Genomic DNA, 20,000 nt, shown 5'->3' with positions numbered 1-20,000 from the left:
TTGAGTCAAAATTTATCTAAAGATCAGGTGTCGATCGACTGTGTGTATACGCTTAACCCTAGAATACAAACCTTATATTATTCATTCACAAATTTTTATTTTTGAAAAATTCCCCAGAAAGTAGACTTTCCTCTCTTCTTTTTGACCGTTAAACTTACTTAACTTAATTCTTCTTGTAGTAAAACACCATAATACAAAAATATTGAATTCTTATTTATCTATTTTATGTTTATTTATTTATTTTTGTTTATTTATTCATTTATTTATTTATCTATTTATCTACTTTTATTTATTTATTTATTTATCTTATTTATTCATTTTATTTATTTTTTTATTATTAGTTATTATTATTATTATCATTATTTTTTTTTTTTTTACCATCACCCCAAGTTTGTGTGCAAAGTTTAAGAAACATGAATCATACACGCTTTGGCGTGAAAGAGTCTGTGTATAGCCTCCAATACGAAACACACTCATGACAGTCGCATGCAGGATTCGAACCCACTGCTTTCGGCCACCCGCAAGATTACCTTCACAGAGCCTTTACCCACTCTGTAAAGGTAATCTCACGGGTGGCCGAAAGCAGTGGGTTCGAATCCTGCATGCGACTGTCAGAGAAATTATAAGATTAATGTCGCTGTCACTAGCGAATTTCTTTCACACTCATACCTGTACGAAAACGCACACTGACTACTGTCACAGGTTCATTTGTCTGCAACTGTACATAGACTTCTTTGTGGTTTGACCTGGTACCAAAAGTCCATTTGTTTAAAAGATTGTGCCACGTGTCCCAGGAGTGGAAATGGGTGTTTCTATGTACTTAATCTATTATTCCCTCTATTCTGATTCCATTCCCTTCCCTTCTATTTCCTTCCCTTCCCCTTCCTTCTTTCCTTTTCTCTTCCCTTCCTTCCCCTTCCCTTCCCTTCCTTTACCTCCCGTTTCAATTCCCTCCTCTCCCATCCAATTCCATCCATTCATCTGTACACTATTCCTCCCCATTCCTCCTTTCCCATTTAACCCCCCCACCTACCCTCACTTCCCCTCTCCCCTTCCCTCCCTTTCCCTCTCCTCTCCTCCTCCCCTTTCCTACCCTCTCTTCCAGCCCCCTCACCTACTCTCCCTTCTTCTTCCCCTCTCCCCTCCTCACTCCTCCCCTCTCCTCCCCTTTCCTACCCTCTCCTCCCCTCCTCCTCTTTCCTCTTCTCTCTTCTAACCATTCACCTACCCTCCGTTCCCCTTTCCCTCTCCCCTCCTCTCCCCTTTTCCTCCCCTCTCCCCTCCCCTTTCCTCCACCTCCTCCTCCCTTTCCTACCCTCTCCTTTCCTCCTCCCCTTCCCTACCCTCTCCTCCCCTCCTCCTCTTTCCTACCCTCTCTTCCAGCCCCTCACCTACCCTCCCTTCCCCTTCCCCTCTCCCCTCCCATCCCCTCCCCTTCCTCCTCCCCTTTCCTCCCCTCCCCCCTCCCCTCCCTTCCCCTCCTGCATGGATCGGTAGGGATGCACGTACCTTTCGCTCGTTACTTTGCTTACCTACCTGACCCCTCCTCTCCCCTCTCCCCTCTCCCCTCTCCCCTCACCCTCCCCTTCCCCTTCCCCCCTCCCCCCACATCCGCCCTCACCCCCTTTCATCTTCATCTACTCTACTCTACTCATCTTAATATTCCACTTTCTCCTCTACCTCCTCCTATTCCTCCTTTGCTCTTACTCTTCCTCTCTCCTCCTATTCCTCCTCCTCCTCCTCTTCCTCCTCTTCCACCTCCTCTTCCTCCTCCTCCTCTTCCAAAACGTCTAAATATTTCCTGAATAAAATCAACGAATTATCTCCCATGTAGTATATCACAGGCATAAGGAGCTATCACACTGGTCTATTTTACCTCAGACATCCAACCTCCATTGGAATAACTAGAATATGACTTAGCATGCAGAGACCTAGATTCCTCTAAGAACATTCGTATAGGTTTACAATATCTTAGTTTATCATTCAGCTTTGTTATATATGACGGAAAGTTGATTTGATATTTGGAGATCTGAGAAGGGAAACATTGTAACCGAAGTCGTTTTTAATCAAACGAACTCTCAACTGTTGGTGTTGGTGAAGCCCGTGAAAGCCCAGTGCGATAAGCCATTTAACTATTTCAGTAAGGAGTGATGGGGGATGGGTCAGTTTCCACTTTCAGTTAAATAAACGACTCATGACTTAAACCCTTTTGGAAAATCAAATATGTTGTTTCAGGGTCTTGGGGGGGTGGGGGTGCAACTGTCCCTCCACTTAAATTTTTCAATTTTTTTTTTAACTTCCAAATTGGTGGGGTAGTTATCAGAAAATGTGGAAGTTAAAATTTTGAAAAAAATAATAATAATAATAATAATAAATAAATAAATAAAATGAAAAATTCAAGATGTGGCAGTTGTCCTCGCCGCCCACCCAAAAGAATACGGCCCCGTATTTGACTCAATTATTCCAGTTTGAGATAATTTACTTACAAGAATATATTGAGAAAATATATTTTGAAAATAATCAAATGGTCTCATACAGCTGATAAGTACATTCCGGCCTAGACGGAGTCTTGGTCAAATAAAGTCACCTTCATAAGAATATAAGAATGGAAGAGACTGCAAGAGACCATAAGGCCTACACTAGGCAGTTCCATGCTCCATACCACCTTTCATTCCTATCCATAAACCTATCTAATCTTCTTTTAAAACAACCGATAGTTTCAGCGCTCACCACGTGGTTACTAAGTTTATTCCATTCGTTAACTACTCTGTTGGATAAACCATTCTTGCATATTTGCGACCACCTTAGAACCAGGGGTTTGACACAAGAGACACTTAGATTTCTTCACTGCGACAAATACTTGGAGTTTGATGAACAAGAGTTAAAGAGAGTAGTTAAAGGAAAAGCGTGTTGGAGGGAAAATGTCAGCGGTAAAAAAGTTGGAGGGAAAATGTCAGAGGTAAAATGTTGGAGGTAGATGCTTTTGGAGGAAAAAGGGATCTTGAAATAAAAAGGGCACTGGAGGGAAAACATGTCTGAGGAAAATAAATGTAGGAGGATAAAGAATGTTGTAAGTTAGATAAATTCCATCAGTCATATAACATAACGCTGTAGGGTAATTCAATTTGCATTAAGATTGACTGGCTGATTGATTGATTGATTGATTGAGGATAAAGTGGTGTCGAATCAGTCATAACCCAATCATTTCCACTCCCCCTTTACCTGAATAAAATTAACTAAAATTAACTAATTAGATATTACCTAATTACCTCATTAGGTATCAACTAATTAATTTTTTAACTAATTAGAAATGTTTAATAGAATTATATTAAATTAATCGAATTAAAAAGTAAAAATTAATCATTGAAATTAGAAAATGAAAAATAAGAAATGAATTAAATATTATAATTTATTATAAATTAACTGAAGTAATGTCCATCTGCCATATATGTCACTGAATCAAACGAGACGAACAAAAGAAGAATATAGCTTAAGTGATGATCATAGTTTATATTATAGACGTTGAAAGAAAATTGGCTAAAGGAGCAATGTAATATAAATAAACAGATGCTGGAGGAAGGAGGATGGAGAAAGAGATGGAGGAAGAGATGAAGGAAGGAGAATGATGGAAGATATGAAGGAAAAGAGATGGAGGAAGAGATGAAGGAGATGGAGGAAGGAAGAGATGAAGGAAGAGATGGACGAAGAGAAAGAGGAAAGAGATGAAGGAAGAGATGGAAGAAGGAGAAAGGAAGAAGAGATTAAGGAAAGAGATAGAGGAGGAAGAATGGAGGAAGAGATGAAGGAAAAGGTGCAGGAGGAGATGGAGGAAGAGAAGGAGGAAGGAGGATGGAGTGAGAGATGGAAGAAGGAGAAAGGAAGAAGAGATTAAGGAAAGAGATAGAGGAGGAAGAATGGAGGAAGAGATGAAGGAAAAGGTGCAGGGAGGGATGGAGGAAGAGAAGGAGGAAGGAGGATGGAGTGAGAGATGAAGGATGAGGTGGCTCAAGAGACGGAGTTAACGCCGAAGAAAACAAAATATAAATGAATGACGTCTGCATGAAATTCGTCCATGACTCAATGAAATCACACGACTCCAGATATGACAACACCTGACGCCGTTGAGATGGACTAGGTCCTTTTACCAAAGGAACATCCCCCATCTGAATGAAAATGTCTTGAAATAGAAAATGAGAAAATAAATACTTTTGGATTTTTTTTTTTTTTTTTTTTTTTTTGCACACTCAAGGATTTCAGCATATTTTATTGGATTCAAGAAAACCTTTGATCTGAAAAATAAATAAATAAAGATAAGAATAAATAAATATATACAAATAAAAATAAATAAATAAATAAATAAAGATAAAAATAAAAACAAAAATAAAAATAAAATAAAAATAAGAATAAAATAAAAATTAAAAATTAAAATAGAAATAAAATAAGAATAGATATAAATAGAAATAAAAAAGACAAAAATAAAATATAATAAAATTAAATTAAATTAAATAAAAAAAAAAACATACGAGATATTCCAATCGGTAGATTAGTGTCTCAAATGAAAAAAATCTTATGGTGTCACCGAGGAGGAGAAGGAGGAGGAGGAGTAGGAGGAGGAGGAGGAGGAGGAAGAGGAGGAGAAATCTAAGGGAAAGAAGGACGAGGACAAGGAGGAGAGGTAAAAAAGAGGAAGAAGAGGAGGAAAAGATAAATGAGGTTAAGTGGTATATTAATAAGGAGGAATAGGAAGAGGAGAAAGAGGAAGGAGAGAATAAAAGTAGAGGAAGAGGAGAAGAGATGGAGAAGGAAGAACGAGGAGATAGTAGGAATAGGTTGAGGACGAGGAGCAGGACGAGAATAAGAAAAATATGGAGGAGGAGGAGGATGAGGAGGAGGAGAAGGAGGAGGAGGAAAAGGAGAGGAGGAGGGAAAGTTGTCTGAAGAGAACGAGGATTGAGTAGGAGTAGGTTGAGGATGAGGAGCAGGACGAGAATGAGAAAAATGAGGAAGAGGAGGAGGAGGAGGAGGAGGAGTAGGAGGAGAAGGAGGAGACAAATGAGGAAGAGGAGGAGGAGGAGGAGGAGGAAATGAGGAAGAGGAAGAGGAGGGGGAGGAGGAAGAGAAGGAGGAGGAGGAGGAGGAGGAGGAAGAGGAAAAGGAGAGAGGATGGTGTAGAAAAAAACGAGGAGAGTAGGAGAAGGTTGAGGACGAAGAGCAGGACAAGACAGATAAAATGAGGAGGAGGAGGAAGAGGAGGAGGAGAAAGAGGAGGAAAAGGAGGAGGAGGAGGAGGAGGAAAATTGTAGAAAAAAAAACGAGGAAAGAGAGTAGTAGTAGGCTGAAGACAAGAGCAAGAAAAATGAGGAAGAAGAGGAGAAAGAGGAGGAAAAGGAGGAAGGAGGAGGAGGAGGAGGAGAAGGAGGAGAAGGAGGAGGAGGAGGAAAATGAGGGGGGGGAAACGAGGAAAGAGAGTAGTAGTAGGTTGAAGACAAGACCAAGAGAAATGAGGAGGAGGAGGAGGAGGAGGAGGAGGAGGAGGAGGAGGAGGAGAAAGAGGAGGAGGAGGAGAAAGAGGAGGAGGAGGAGGAGGAGGAGGAGGAGGAGGAGGAGGAGGTGGAGGAGGAGGAGGAGGAGAAAGAGGAGGAGGAGGAGGAGGAGGAGGAGGAAAAGGAGGAGTATATTTTGTAGGGAAAAAAACGAGGAAAGAGAGTAGAAGTAAGTTGAAGACAAGACCAAAAAAAAAAAAAATGAGGAGGAGGAGGAGGAAAAGGAGGAGGAGGAGGAGGAGGAGGAGACTTCAGGAGTCAAGTGCTGGAGGTCGTAAAAGCCTTGCTGGGTCGTAACGTGGCAGCGGGCGTCGGAAGGTGCCCAAGGGGGGGGGAGCGCCGCCCCCTTGGGACTCGTATGAACCGTGACGACCGACATACTCGCCTCGACCCAGGAGTTCCAACTCCCAGCTTCCCCTTCACCCGACTCCCCCACTCCCCTACTCCCCCACTCCCTGCCCACTCCCCACTCCCCCCACACACACTATTTACTCCTTCCTTTCACCCCTCCAAACCCCCAAACATCCTCCCTCCCTCTCTCTCTCTCTCTCTCTCTCTCTCTCTCTCTCTCTCTCTCTCTCCACCCCTCTCTCTTTCCTTCTCCTGCTATTTCGCTTCCTCTTGATTCCTTTCCCCTCTTTTTCCCCTCTTTTTGCTAGTAAATTGATCCCCTCTTGTGCGCTTACCCTTTCTCTTTTTCTTTCCATACCTCCTATTTTCGTCGCGTCCCCTCTTCTCCTTCCCCTCTCTACATTTTCTTCCTATTTCTACATTTTCTTCCTATTCACATCCTGTTGGTGCTTTCCTCCTCTCGTCTTCCCTTCCCTTCCTCCTCCTCTCGTCTTCCTTTTCCTTCCTCTTCATGATATTCCTCTATCTTCTCTCAAAACCCACCTACTTTCTCCAATCTTCCCTCTCTTTTCTCTCTTCTTCCCACCTCTTCCTCTCTCTTCCTACTCTATTTCCTCTCGACTCTGCTTGAGACGCACCTACAATGAGTTTTAGGAATCAAGCGTTTCCGACATGAGACTTTTTCGATTCATAAAAAGGTCGAATGTTTATTGAAGTGAATCTTGAAGCTTCGAATGCCTCGATTTATTTCTTTGGTTGACGACGTGGTTGAAGAAATTCTTTCTATCTTCTTCTATTTCGAATCTAAATCTTGACAGCTTAAGGTTATCATTTCTCGTCCGATTAACTTGAAAATAATTTCAAACTCATATTATTATTTCTCTTTAAAATCTTAAAGATTTACATTAAGTTGCCTATGACTCTCGTCTTTCCTTTGAGAAATTAGGTTTAAATTCTTGAAGAGCTCGTTACATGCTTTGTTTCTTATATTTCATGAGATGTTTGTGATTCACTGTTGTAAACTTCGTCATCTGTAAATGTCTGTCATGAGATTTAAGGAAAGTACAGAGAAGCAAAACCTAAATATTGTTAGATCAATGATCTATATGATTGACTACAGCTGGATTTTCTTAAGCCAAAAGATCGAGCTACCGATCTCAATATTATTTTTGCCTTCTCTGAGACAGAAATTTAATACTTAAATATTTTGAGATAGTTACTAGCAATTACATCAAGATCCCTTTTTATTTTCTACTTTGGTAAAACAATGCCCAAAGAAATTGTAGCTGTAGTTAGTACTATTTCTTATGTTTAGATATTACACTTTTACTAACTCTTATTAGCCACTTTTAAGACTATTACCCTAGTTTATCTAAATCTCCTTGAATATGCAATTTGTTGGAGTGATCATTTGTTATTCCTAAGAGCTTGGTGCTATCAGCAGATATAGAGACAATTAATGTAAGTCAATGCCATTGATAGCTATTACGAATAGACGCGGCCTTAGAGCTGATCCCTGAGGAACTCCACTTGTAACATCGTTCATGTCAGAGGTTTTACTATCAAAACCAACCTTCTGTTTACTATTGTTCAACCAGTTTCATATCCAGCTTAGCGAGATACTTCTTATTCCATGTGAAGCGAGTTTAGTTGCTAGTCTCTCGTACTAGACAGTGCAATAAGCTTTTAGAAATTCCAGACAAATTAAATCTAATCTATTCATTTTTATCGTCGTTTGAGATTATTTTGTCAAATTTGAGAAGGTTAGTCGCTCGCACAAGAGCCGTTTGAGGTTATGTTGGCTGTTATTTATCAGTTACTTTCAAAGTTATATTTTCTGATGTTTCTTCTAATCGTGTCCATCATTTTTTCTATCATCAATATCAGGGTTATTGGCTTGATCGTTTCCTCTTTTCTACCGTTTTCGAATATAGAAGTGATGTTTGAAAATTTTCATTTTCTTGGTACATTCCCCGGTCATGATAGATTTTTCGGTGAAATAGTAGTCTCAATTTTTGTTTCTTTCAAGATTACAATGAGTTGCAACGATAAAGCATATTGACAGGAAACCTGTTGGTCAGTAACATACATTAAATGCTCAAACTGTAATATATTCAATTACTTTAATTTGAATCTTTATTTCGTTGCGCCCGGTTGAAATTTATTGTAAAAGTATTTTCAGTTTTGATGTTTTAATTTTCTTTAAAATTTTGAAGGCATCTATTAAGTCTACACCTGACTCAGCTGTATTTACATTTTTTTTTATTCATTTCTATTTGTTCATCTATTTATGTACTTATTTACTTACTCATTTACATGTTAGCTATTTGTTTATTCATATATCTATTTATCTAAGTTTTTCTTTTAGTAAAGATGGATAGGTTTCAAGCGGATTTTTTATGATTTTGTTTCTTGTACTTACTCTGAGTATTGTGGCTCACCGTTGTACTCTTAACAATCTATCAATGTCTTTAATAGAATTTGGAAAACTTACAAAATCAGCACTCTTTTCCATTTCTCTTTATTCTCTTTCTTTTCCCCTCTTTTCCCTTCTCTCCTTCCCCTCTCTCTCTTCATTGGGCTTCTTTTTCTCGTTCTCCATTCCCCTCTCTTCCCCTCTCTGTCTTCTCTTCCCCTCTCTATCTTCTCTTCCTCCTCCCCTCTCTTCCCCTCTCTATCTTCTCTTCCTCTCTCCATCTTCTCTTCCTCCTCCCCTCTCTTCCCCTATCTTCTCTTCCCCTCTCTATCTTCTCTTCCTCCTCCCCTCTCTTCCCCTCTCTATCTTCTCTTCCTCCTCCCCTCTCTTCCCCTCTCTATCTTCTCTTCCTCCTCTCCTCTCTTCCCCTATATATCTTCTCTTCCTCCTCCCCTCTCTTCCCCTCTCTATCTTCTCTTCCTCCTCCCCTCTCTTCCCCTCTCTATCTTCTCTTCCTCCTCTCCTCTCTTCCCCTATATATCTTCTCTTCCTCCTCCCCTCTCTTCCCCTCTCTATATTCTCTTCCTCCTCCCCTCTACTCCCCTCTCTATCTTCTCTTCCTCCTCCCCTCTCTTCCCTCTCTATCTTCTCTTCCTCCTCCCCTCTACTCCCCTCTCTATCTTCTCTTCCTCCTCCCCTCTCTTCCCCTCTCTATCTTCTCTTCCTCCTCCCCTCTCTTCCCCTCTCTATCTTCTCTTCCTCCTCCCCTCTCTTCCCCTCTCTATCTCCTCTTCCTCCTCCCCTCTCTTCCCCTCTCTATCTCCTCTTCCTCCTCCCCTCCTAACTCCTGGCCCCCACCTTGGACCGGCGACCAACTTTACACGCACCCTAATCCCCTGAATCCAGTAACCTCGGCATCTTTACATACCCTGAAACTAGCGAGGTCCTGGAAACACCATTTCCTGAATCCAGAAGCCTCATTGCCACAGACCCATGAAGCTATGGAACCCTGATACCCTAAGGGTCCCGAAATTGACCAGCTGGACCTGAGGAGCTTCTCGACCTTCTACTTCTGTACACTTAAGGGCCCTGAAAGTGACCATCTGGAATTCAGGCATTCCTGAATCCCCCTTTTTGTGAACTTTAAGGGTTTGGATCATTTTTAATGAGGTTGGATCTTTCTTAAAAGAGTTGGATTCCTCTTAAGGTGGTCGGATTCTTTCTTAAGGATTCAAATCCTTTAAAATAAATCTAACCTCTTTAAAAAGAACCTAAACCCATTGAAAGGGATCTAAACTCATCAAGAACTATCCAATTCCATTTTTAGATACCAATCCGTTTAAAATGTTCTTAAAACCAACCACCTGATATTGATTCCTACTTCGACTTTCTATTACCTGAATCTAGAAATACCTCGTCACGAGCATAAGAGTGTCACAAAACTGAACGAAGTAATTTAGTAATAAAATCTGAAATAACCTTCTTCTTTCTTCTTACTCTCCTTCTGTTAGACAAATGTCAGTCAATCACTGTGACTCTTGATCACCTTTGTCCACTCCTCCCTGTTCACGTACACCTCACTCATCACCTTACTGCCCAATGATGTATCGACTAGGGGTGTCCCGATTAATCGGCAACCACAAGAATCGGCACTTTTTTGGTGAATCGGCATTTTTTTTTTTTTTTTTTTTTTTTTTTTTTTAAGAATCGGCATCGTTATCGGCAAAAATATTTTGCCGATGACGATACCGATTCTCAAAAAATGCCGATTCTCGCCGATGCCGATTAATCGGCACACCCCTAGTATCGACTTGGAAATAAATATAGCTCTTTCTTCCTATCACTTCTTCTTCTTCTTTTTTTTTAAGTCTTCGACCCCTATTTTGGCTTCACATTTCACCCATAAACATTTCCTGAGCGTACAACTATTTCAAAAACTACTTTATATTCTTGTCCATCATTTAAAACCTTTTCTTATATAATTCTATAGTTCACGGTGTGGCATACGTCGTGACTTACTAATACCCATTCTGTCAAATCAACATTAATACGTGCCTCTCTCTCTCTCTCTCTCTCTCTCTCTCTCTTACTCTCTCTTATTTTCCATCTATGTGATATTTGTTTTCTTTTTTATTCTGTATAAAGTAAAAGAAGTTGTATAGTACAACGAGTATCACTTTATAGAATTATAACAACGATTACCTATACCCCATCACACTAGTCTCCCCTGTTATACCTCGGAGTGGCATTATAGGGAGAAAGCGCTGCTGCCTGACGTATTCCACACCTTGAACGGACTCCTTTGAGCGCACAGATTATACAACATATCCTAGTAACGTGTAGGGATGATAGGTGGTAATGGACATGGAACTACCTAGTGTAGGCCTTATGGTCTCTTGCAGTCTCCTCCATACTTATGTTCTTATGATACTATTGGTTGTTTTAAAAGAAGGTTAGATAATTTCATGTACAGTATGGTGATAATAGCTGATGATAAACATGGAACTACCCAGTGTAGGCCTTATGGTCTCATGTAGTCTCCTCCATGCTTGCGTTCTTAAGTCGCCCAAATGAAACAGTTACAAGAAGGTTCACGATGATAGGTGGTAATGGACACGGAACCGCCTAGTGTAGGCCTTATGGCCTCTTACAGCCTCTTCCATGCTTATGTTCTTAAGTTGCCCAAATGAAAGCGGTACAAGAAGGTTCACGAATTGAATAGGATAGTGGTAGCAGTAGTGTTAGTTCATCTTCTGTCCCGTTTTCTTAATTGTAGCTTAGTTTAGTAAACACAAACAGCCTCGTTAGGGCCAGTAGGCCTGCTGTTGTTTGTTCTTCCTTTGTGTTCCTTTGTGTTCCTTTGTGAACTGAGGGTTACGTAGAGCGATGATACGTGGTAATGGGTATGGAACTGCCTAGTGTAGGCCTTATGGCCTCTTGCAGTCTCCTCCATGCATATGTTCTTAAGTCACCCAAATGAAAGCGGTACAAGAATGCTCACGAAGAACTTGGGGGAGGTGGGGGAGAGGTGGGGGAGGTTGGGGGGGAGGGGAGGTTATGGGGAGGTTGGGGGAGGTTGGGGGAGGTTGGGGGAGGTTGGGGGAGAGGTAACTGTACGTGTCCTATCCCTTTAACCCAATAACCCCAAGGGGCGATTCAGAAGCCTCCAACTTGCTTTGGGCTCTAAAGTTTCAGAAACATTGCTTCAGACTCTCTGGTTGTTTCACACTTCTCCTTCCTCCTCCTCCTCCTCCTCCTCCTCCTCCTCCTTCTCCTCCTCCTCCTTCTTCCTCCTCCTCCTCCTCCTCCTCCTCCTCCTCCTCCTCCTTCTTCCTCGTCCTCCTCCTCCTCCTCCTCCTCTGACTCTCTTTCCTCCCGAGGTACTCGTTCTTCCTCTAATACCTTTTTTTTCTGCTCTTTTATCCTCATCCTCGTTTTCTTCTCCCTCTTTCGCTATTCTTCCCGTTTTCTTCCTTCTTTGGTTGTTTTAGAATTCTTTTTCTTCTCTTCCCTCTTACTTCGCTTCATATATCTTCCTAACGAACGCAAACTAGTTCTATTTAGCCGCCTACAGAAACCTCTAAAATTTAGTAGATGAAATATCTATCCCTCAATCATTTAAGACAGAGTCTTTGATACATTTTCCTTTGGTTGTAAACGGTGGATTCCAACCAATTGACAGAAAACTTACAAAGCTTTAATAGAATAAATCATAAATACACTCAAAACCTCAAAAACGTGAAAACTGCAAAATTCAAAAACTGAACACTCAAATACATTTTGAAATTTCAAAAATCTCAAACACTCAAACTCGGAAGCCAAGAAATTTAGCACAGAAAACAAAACTCGAAAACTGAAGAACACTGAAACTTAAGAAATTACATTAATACTTGAATAATCCAAAGCTCAAAAATTCAAACGCTCAAAAAAAATTTAGACGAAGAAACACGTTCAAAAGGTCACAGGTCAAGAGAAGTAAAAGCTAAGAAACTCAAAAAATTATAATTTACTCAAAACTCGAAACCTAGGAACTTAAAAAACTCAAAAACCTTTTTACTTGTCCCATCCTTTCCGAGTCATGTACGTATTCACAGATTTCTTTCTTTTCGCTCTTGTTTCTCTAACTTGGAAACTATAATGTGACTTGTTCTTCTGTGTGTGTGTGTGTGTGTGTGTGTGTGTGTGTGTGTGTGTGTGTGTGTGTGTGTGTGTGTGTGTGTGTGTGTGTGTGTGTGTGTGTGTGTGTGTGTGTGTGTGTGTGTATCTCCTGTACACCACCAAGTAATTATAGGACAATACCAAAAACTTTAACGATTCCGATTCGAGTTCCGATACTCTCTAAACTTCCGATTCCGATACGATACAGATTTCGATACCCGCAATGATTATACACGTAATTCATGGTTATCTTCAGGCCTTGAGGTTGGTTTGAGAAACAAATACTTTATGAACAAAGTACATTTATTATTCATTTATGGGAATCGGAAGTTTAGAGTTGTATCGGGATTCGTATCGGAATCGGAAGTTTAGATCAGTATCGGTACTCGTATCGGAATCGGAAGTTTAGAGCATTATCGGGACTAGTATCGGAATCGGAAGTTTAGACCAGTATCGGGACTCGTATCGGAATCGGAAATTTAGATCAATATCGGTACTCGTATCGGAATCGGAAGTTTAGAGCATTATCGGGACTAGTATCGGAATCGGAAGTTTAGACCAGTATCGGGACGCGTATCGGAATCGGAAGTTTAGAGAGCAATATCGGGACTCGTATCAGAATCGGAAGTTTAGACCAGTATCGGGACGCGTATCGGAATCGGAAGTTTAGAGAGCAATATCGGGACTCGTATCGGAATCGTTAAAAACAATGGCATCTTCCCAACACTACATGTCATTGGTTCCTGAATTCGCGTAACACAGCGAAAATGCAAAACATATTCATAAACAAGAACTAATGCATACAATTGCCTGCGTTGCTTTGTTTTCTTCGCATGAATATTACCTTACTGGTATGCTTTCAAGTGACGACATATTTTCCCCCGAAGTAATGCTTCGTGGCAATAAACTCGTATATACACGTACACTCTCTCGAAATTAGAAGCTTCCGATAACAATCAAGAGCCCCACAGCATTCACTCACGGGGGGCATTTACTCCAAACTATAAGTCTGCACGTAAGAATGAGTTTACGATTATACTTAAGTACACACTCGCTTTGAGGAGAGAGACACACGCATACGTGTTAATAACACGCATACGTGTTAATAACACGTGACACGGGACAATGCGAACGTATTCGTTGTGAAACTTCTTTACGCCCGTGTCTACAAAACGGGTAATAGCACACTTGAACTAATAGACATACAACTATGAATTTTTACATGCAAGAGTACATACAAACTCAATTTATTTGTATATACATACATATATATATTATATTATATATGTATACATATGTTCAGCACTGAATGGGTCCCAGTGAACAGACTTAGACGATTGCGCCATCGGCTAAGTCACTAACACTTGTCACGTGCTAGCCCAGGTTCGAGTCCTTGGCCGTACCACGTTTCAATTTCTGCATGTTGGCCTCCTTGAGTCTCTCTCGATGCTGATGGCTTAGAATTAAAGTGTATTGTGGTTGATATATATATATATATGTGTGTGTGTGTGTGTGTGTGTGTGTGTGTGTGTGTGTGTGTGTGTGTGTGTGTGTGTGTGTGTGTGTGTGTGTGTGTGTGTGTGTGTGTGTGTGTCAAAGTTGATGTGCGGAGTCAAAGTTGATGATGGATATTGTCCCTGTAGAGCTGGATAAACCCAAGCACATTTATCTACAGTCACACTCTGGAGAGCCCATGAAGTTCATAGTATATCCACACGCACGCAGTCACATGGGAAGTTACAGTATATGGACAACATTTAAGTAATATAGTTCACCCGGCGCCCGAAATCTCTTTTGGACTAAGCGAGACTCGAACGGGCGGTCGTGTGCTCAACAACCCTCAGTTCTACCAGCTGAGCTGTTGCGTAGTTGGTGTATGTTATGTGTATGCTGTATGTACACACACATGCACAAACATTTACACACATACACATGAACACACATATACATACGAACACACATATAGACACGAACACACATATAGACACGAACACACATATACACACGAACACACATATACACACGAACACAAATATATACACGAACACACACATATATATACACGAACATACACACGTATATACACGCACACACACACATATACACGCGAACACACACACACGAACACACACACACACACACACACACACACACACACACACACACACACACACACACACACACACACACACACACACACACACACACACACACACACACACACACACACACACGAGCACCAAATATCATCTTCCCTCAGGACGTGATTGTGGTGTAAGCTTATTTGCTGAGCACTGGAAAGATACTATGGATAAATAGATCACATATTGGATACCTAGTTTCTGGCGTATAATAGGTTAGGTCGTAGTTGGTCGTCAAGCCATTCTAAATGTTACATACACACTATACTGATGTACTAAAAGAAGATGCGAGTTGAGACGAATCAAGGAAGAAAAGGAGATGATATATTTCAAGTTTTATGTTATCCTGTAATCCTCAGGAGGTGCTAAGATAAGAGGGAGGGTGGAGGTGTGTGGAGTGTCTTCGGGGGTGGCGTGGGTGGGAGTGATTTTGTGCCTTTTTCTTTTTGGCTACCCCCCTTGTAAGGGGGAAAAAGCCTTGGTATATGTATGTATGTATGCTGTAATCCTCACCTACAGGGTGGTTCAAATATCTTGTTACCCCTACCAATAGAGGTACAAGTATTACAGTAATACAAAATAAATTTTCTGGATTCAGGCTGCTTGTGTGGGCGCATAAGCGTGTGCATTCAGACAAGAAGGGCATAACGGGGGTTGTGCGACATGACGTCATTGAAAGATTCTGTAAACCAGCTCCTACGAAGATGACAACACTGCGATGGGAACATTTTGTTCTAATGTTCTTGTTTTGTTCTATTGTTCTTACAATAAATAAACTGAATCCAGGACATGTATTTTGTATTACTGTAATACTTGTACCTCAATTGGTAACAAGACATTCGGACCACCCTGTAGGTTAACACACAAACCCACACACACTGTTACGTCTATAGTATATAGATACACTAAAAGGAAATGTGTTTTGAAAGGAGGAAAAAGAGAAAAGGAGAATATATATTTTGAGTTTTATGTTATCCAATAACGCTCACCTAAGTTAAAACACTTTTGGGTATTTGTCTAACCAGATTTATTTTCTTTACCAAATGGACCACCATTCTATGGACGGCGCATGGAAAATTAGAAAAGGAGAATATATGTTTTGAGTTTGATGTTATCCAATAACGCTCAACTAGGTTAACGCATAAAATCACTGTAGCACATTTGGGTATTTGTCTAACCAGATTTGTTTTCTTTACTAGATCGGCCACTATTCTATGGATGGCCCTTGGAAAAGAAGACTATGTGTTTCCAGTTTAACATTATCCTATAACGCTCACTTAAGTTAACACAAAATCACTGTAGCACATTTGGGTATTTGTCTAACCGGATTTGTTTTCTTTACCAAATGGGCCACCATTCTATGGACGGCTCATGAAAAAGGATAAAATGAGGCTATGTGTCCTGAGTTTAATATCCTATAACGCTCACTTAAGTTAACACATAAAATCAATATAGCACATTTGGGTATTTGTCTAACCGGATTTGTTTTCTTTACCAAATGGGCCATCATTCTATGGAAAAGGATAAAATGAGGCTATGTGTCCCGATTTTAATATTATCCTACAACGCTCACTTAAGTTAACACATAAAATCACTGTAGCACATTTGGGTATTTGTCTAACCAGATTTGTTTTCTTTATCAGATGGGCCACCATTCTATGGAAAAGGATAAAATGAGGCTATATGTCCCGAGTTTAATATTATCCTATAACGCTCACTTAAGTTAACACACAAAATCACTGTAGCACATTTGAGTATTTACCTAACCAGATTTATTTTCTTTACCAAATGGGCCATCATTCTATGGAAAAGGATAAAATGAGGCTATGTGTCCCGATTTTAATATGATCCTACAACGCTCACTTAAGTTAACACATAAAATCACTGTAGCACATTTGGGTATTTGTCTAACCAGATTTGTTTTCTTTACCAAATGGGCCACCATTCTATGGAAAAGGATAAAATGAGGCTATGTGTCCCGAGTTTAATATTATCCTATAACACTCACTTAAGTTAACACGCAAAATCACTGTAGCACATTTGAGTATTTACCTAACCAGATTTATTTTCTTTAACAGATGGGCCACCATTCTATGGACGGCCTCGAAATGCTCGACCCTATCTCCTCTTCATCCATGACGACATTGACCCCGATGTCCGACGCCAGTTCGATGCACCAGCTTCATGGATCCGTATACTCCCACAGCCCAATGAACTCAATGATGCCACATCCGGGTCTTACGCACCCCCATATGCCCCTTGGGTAAATATACTTTTTTGACTTTGACGAATATTAGAAGTAGTCGATATAGTTTGACCCCAAAAGTCTCTCCCATGGTCCAATGAACTCCATGATGTCACACCCGGGTCCTACGCACCCCCATATGCCCCTTGGGTAAATATACTTTTTTGACTTTGACGAATATTAGAAGTAGTCGATATAGTTTGACCCCAAAAGTCTCTTTTAGAGTGTTGGGTTGAGTCCTGTAAACTTATCGTGTGGCTTATTTGATGAATATCTGAGTTGTTCAAAAGAAGGTTGGTGGAAAAAAATTATGTAGTTTTAGGATTTCAATCTTAGACTTTTTCTATATAGTTTGTGTTAGTCACATTAGATCTAGGACCCAGTAGCCTAGGATGCCTAATTTTATTCTTTAAGAATTCCTTATTTTTATATGTTTATTCATATATTTATTTTCTTCATTTTTATCAATTTTTTACGTATGACCATTAGTTCTTTATTATTCTCTACTTTGTGAATTTGATTGTATGTAATTATAGTTATAACTCAGTATCATTAAATTGAATCTTATTGGATATTGATCTATTTATGACTATAGCTGGTTGGCTTTAGTCTCCCCCTTGTGAAATGTACATCATTTGATTTGAATTTATGTACTCCCGGTCAATTTATCTTCACACACACACACACACACACACACACACACACACACACACACACACACACACACACACACACACACACACACACACACACACACACATACACACACACACATATATATATAAAACTTAGACTAGGCATATCATTCATATAATTACTGTATTGCATCATTATCAGCGTATCACTTAGACTAGGCGTATTACTCATAAAAGTACTCTATTGTATTATTGTCAGCGTATCACTGCTATTTCAATAAACCTATTATTATTATTATATATATATATATATATTATATATATATATATATACATATATATATACATATATATATATACATATATATATAATATATATATATATATATATATATATATATATATTATATATATATATACATACACACACACTTTCAACATCGTGATGTACATGATGTGCACTGGTGGCGTAATTGGAAGTATGCTGGTCTCGCATTTGCTCGGTTCGAATCCCACACGCCTCCCCGATTCCCAGCAGTAAACGCTAGCTGCCCGGAGAGTCCAAGAAGCGCACAGGACAAAGTTGACGGCTTCGGCCGCAGTTACTCAGCGCCTCCTGGCGTAGACCTTGAGACCAAACAAGGTCGAGGTCATTGGAAAGGTCACCGGAGAGGTCACTGAAGAGGTCAATCGGTTCCGTTCACTCTTCAACTAAATACAATCGCCCGACGTTAATCAGAATAGAATGTATAAAGTACGTCAGTTGAGAATGAAGTATGCATGATTGGTGAATATGCTTTCATTGTAGAGGTACATTTTGCTATGTGTGTTTATATTAGCCATAGCCAATGGTGGGTGACACGCATCCTACTAACTGGCATCCTATTTAGGTAAGCACACCAAGCTTACGACCTGTTTCCGACCACCGGCGACCAGTTGCAGGTAGTCTTTGGAAATCGCTGGTAGACGGTAATAAGATAGATAAATAGACAGATCGATAGATAGATATGTTACAATACATACTGAATAGTCCCTTGTACATAGATTTCCATCTTATCAACCACATTAATTTTTTTCCATTTCAATTCCTTGTATAGGTTTTGTGTCGCCGACCAATCGCTTGATTTTCGGTCGGTGGTCGCAAGCAGGTCGTAAGCTTGGTGTGATTGGGGCTTAAATGGGTCTGTAGGTTTAGTTAATGTTATCTGTCTCGTGTTTTGCAGATCAAAGCAAAACTGGCCCCATTCAAAAACAAAAGTAATCTAGACAATCGATCGTTGAGTTCTAGACGATCATCGTTGAGATATAATTACGTCAAGAAAAACGTAACTTAAACTCGTTTGTGAATATAGAATGATTAGATGAGGATCAAATATAATCATGTAATATATTGACCAAAAGCAACAAAGTATACTGTCACAATGAAAGGTTATACACTGAGATACAGAGATTTCACTTATTTTTGTAAAGGCAGATCTTTATCCATTCTTATGGAAAATAAAATAAAAAATACAAACTTCTATAACGCTATATGTGAAAAGCGTTCACAAATGATGACGTCTTCATTTCACACACTTAAAAGATTTTTCTGATTACTCGACAAAGCCTAATTTGCCTATTTCAACGAAGTCTTAGAAGTACACATTAAACAAAACCAATTCTAGTTTAGGCCAAAGAAATTTCATCTCAGAAAAATTTCAACTTGTTCAGTTTTTAATTTGTCTCGATTAAGATAAGGCAAAGCATAGGAACTACCTTAGTAACTACCGGTGAACTCTATAATAATGGAGTCAGTATGTAGATTTGATAATAATTATATTATGTCTATTGTTCATGAGTATATGTTGTTTAACAACAACCAGTACTAGTCTTAGAATTATCTCTGACTACTTTCCCTCAAGAATTGCGTGAATTCTCAAATTCTATCTATTACTGCATCATGGGTATTTTGAGAGTAAACGGACTAAAATAACCAATATTCTGAAATTGTTAAATAATAGTAGAGATCTATCGTATATTACTGTTAATTCTATACGCGCCTCCATCGTGGTAGGTCCCTCTCCTAAGCCACGGTCTCTGATTTATATATTTCTCGAATACTGTTATGCGATGTCCGACGTGTCAACTCCTCTATGCTCTGGATAATTAGCCTTCTGTGTATATGTCCATCATTCTGATCAGAAACTAAAAAACCTATCGCACAGTGTCGCTGAATATCAAAGTCACGTAAGAATTTACAATTCGTCTTTTCAGATTGACATTTTTGGCTTTCGGGAAAAGCTTGAAAAACATATTTTTGTCCTTTGCCTCTCGCACAAAATCGCGTAGGTTTAATTCAATCTATGGGGAGGCGTACATCATCTCTTAGTATCAGTTGGCAACATCTCCCTTTAACAATGTCTATGTTAATGGAAATTTCTGGTTCCCTGATGTTGATCCTATTCCTGTATTCAAGGACTCACAGACGAGTAACCAGCCTAGGTTATGCACAGGATTGTACATAACGAGTCA

The 20,000-nt window shown here is 39.8% G+C and overlaps 1 protein-coding gene across 1 annotated transcript in view; it reads left to right on the top strand.

Moving 5' to 3' along the window:
• The window catches only part of LOC143019022 (inhibitory POU protein-like), a 136,256-nt gene that overhangs the window by 109,661 nt on the left and 6,595 nt on the right, over window positions 1-20,000 (top strand). Inside the window, exon 4 of the mRNA XM_076174724.1 lies at window positions 16,688-16,872. Coding sequence (XP_076030839.1) covers window positions 16,688-16,872 — 185 coding nt within the window. The remainder of the gene's footprint in view (window positions 1-16,687; window positions 16,873-20,000) is intronic.

Source organism: Oratosquilla oratoria, chromosome 36, assembly GCF_046742065.1.
Source record: "Oratosquilla oratoria isolate Oo_2021 chromosome 36, ASM4674206v1, whole genome shotgun sequence".
Taxonomy (NCBI): Eukaryota; Metazoa; Arthropoda; class Malacostraca; order Stomatopoda; family Squillidae; genus Oratosquilla; species Oratosquilla oratoria.
The sequence above is the reverse complement of the archived record's forward strand: the minus strand, read 5'-3'. Positions and strand labels throughout refer to the sequence as shown.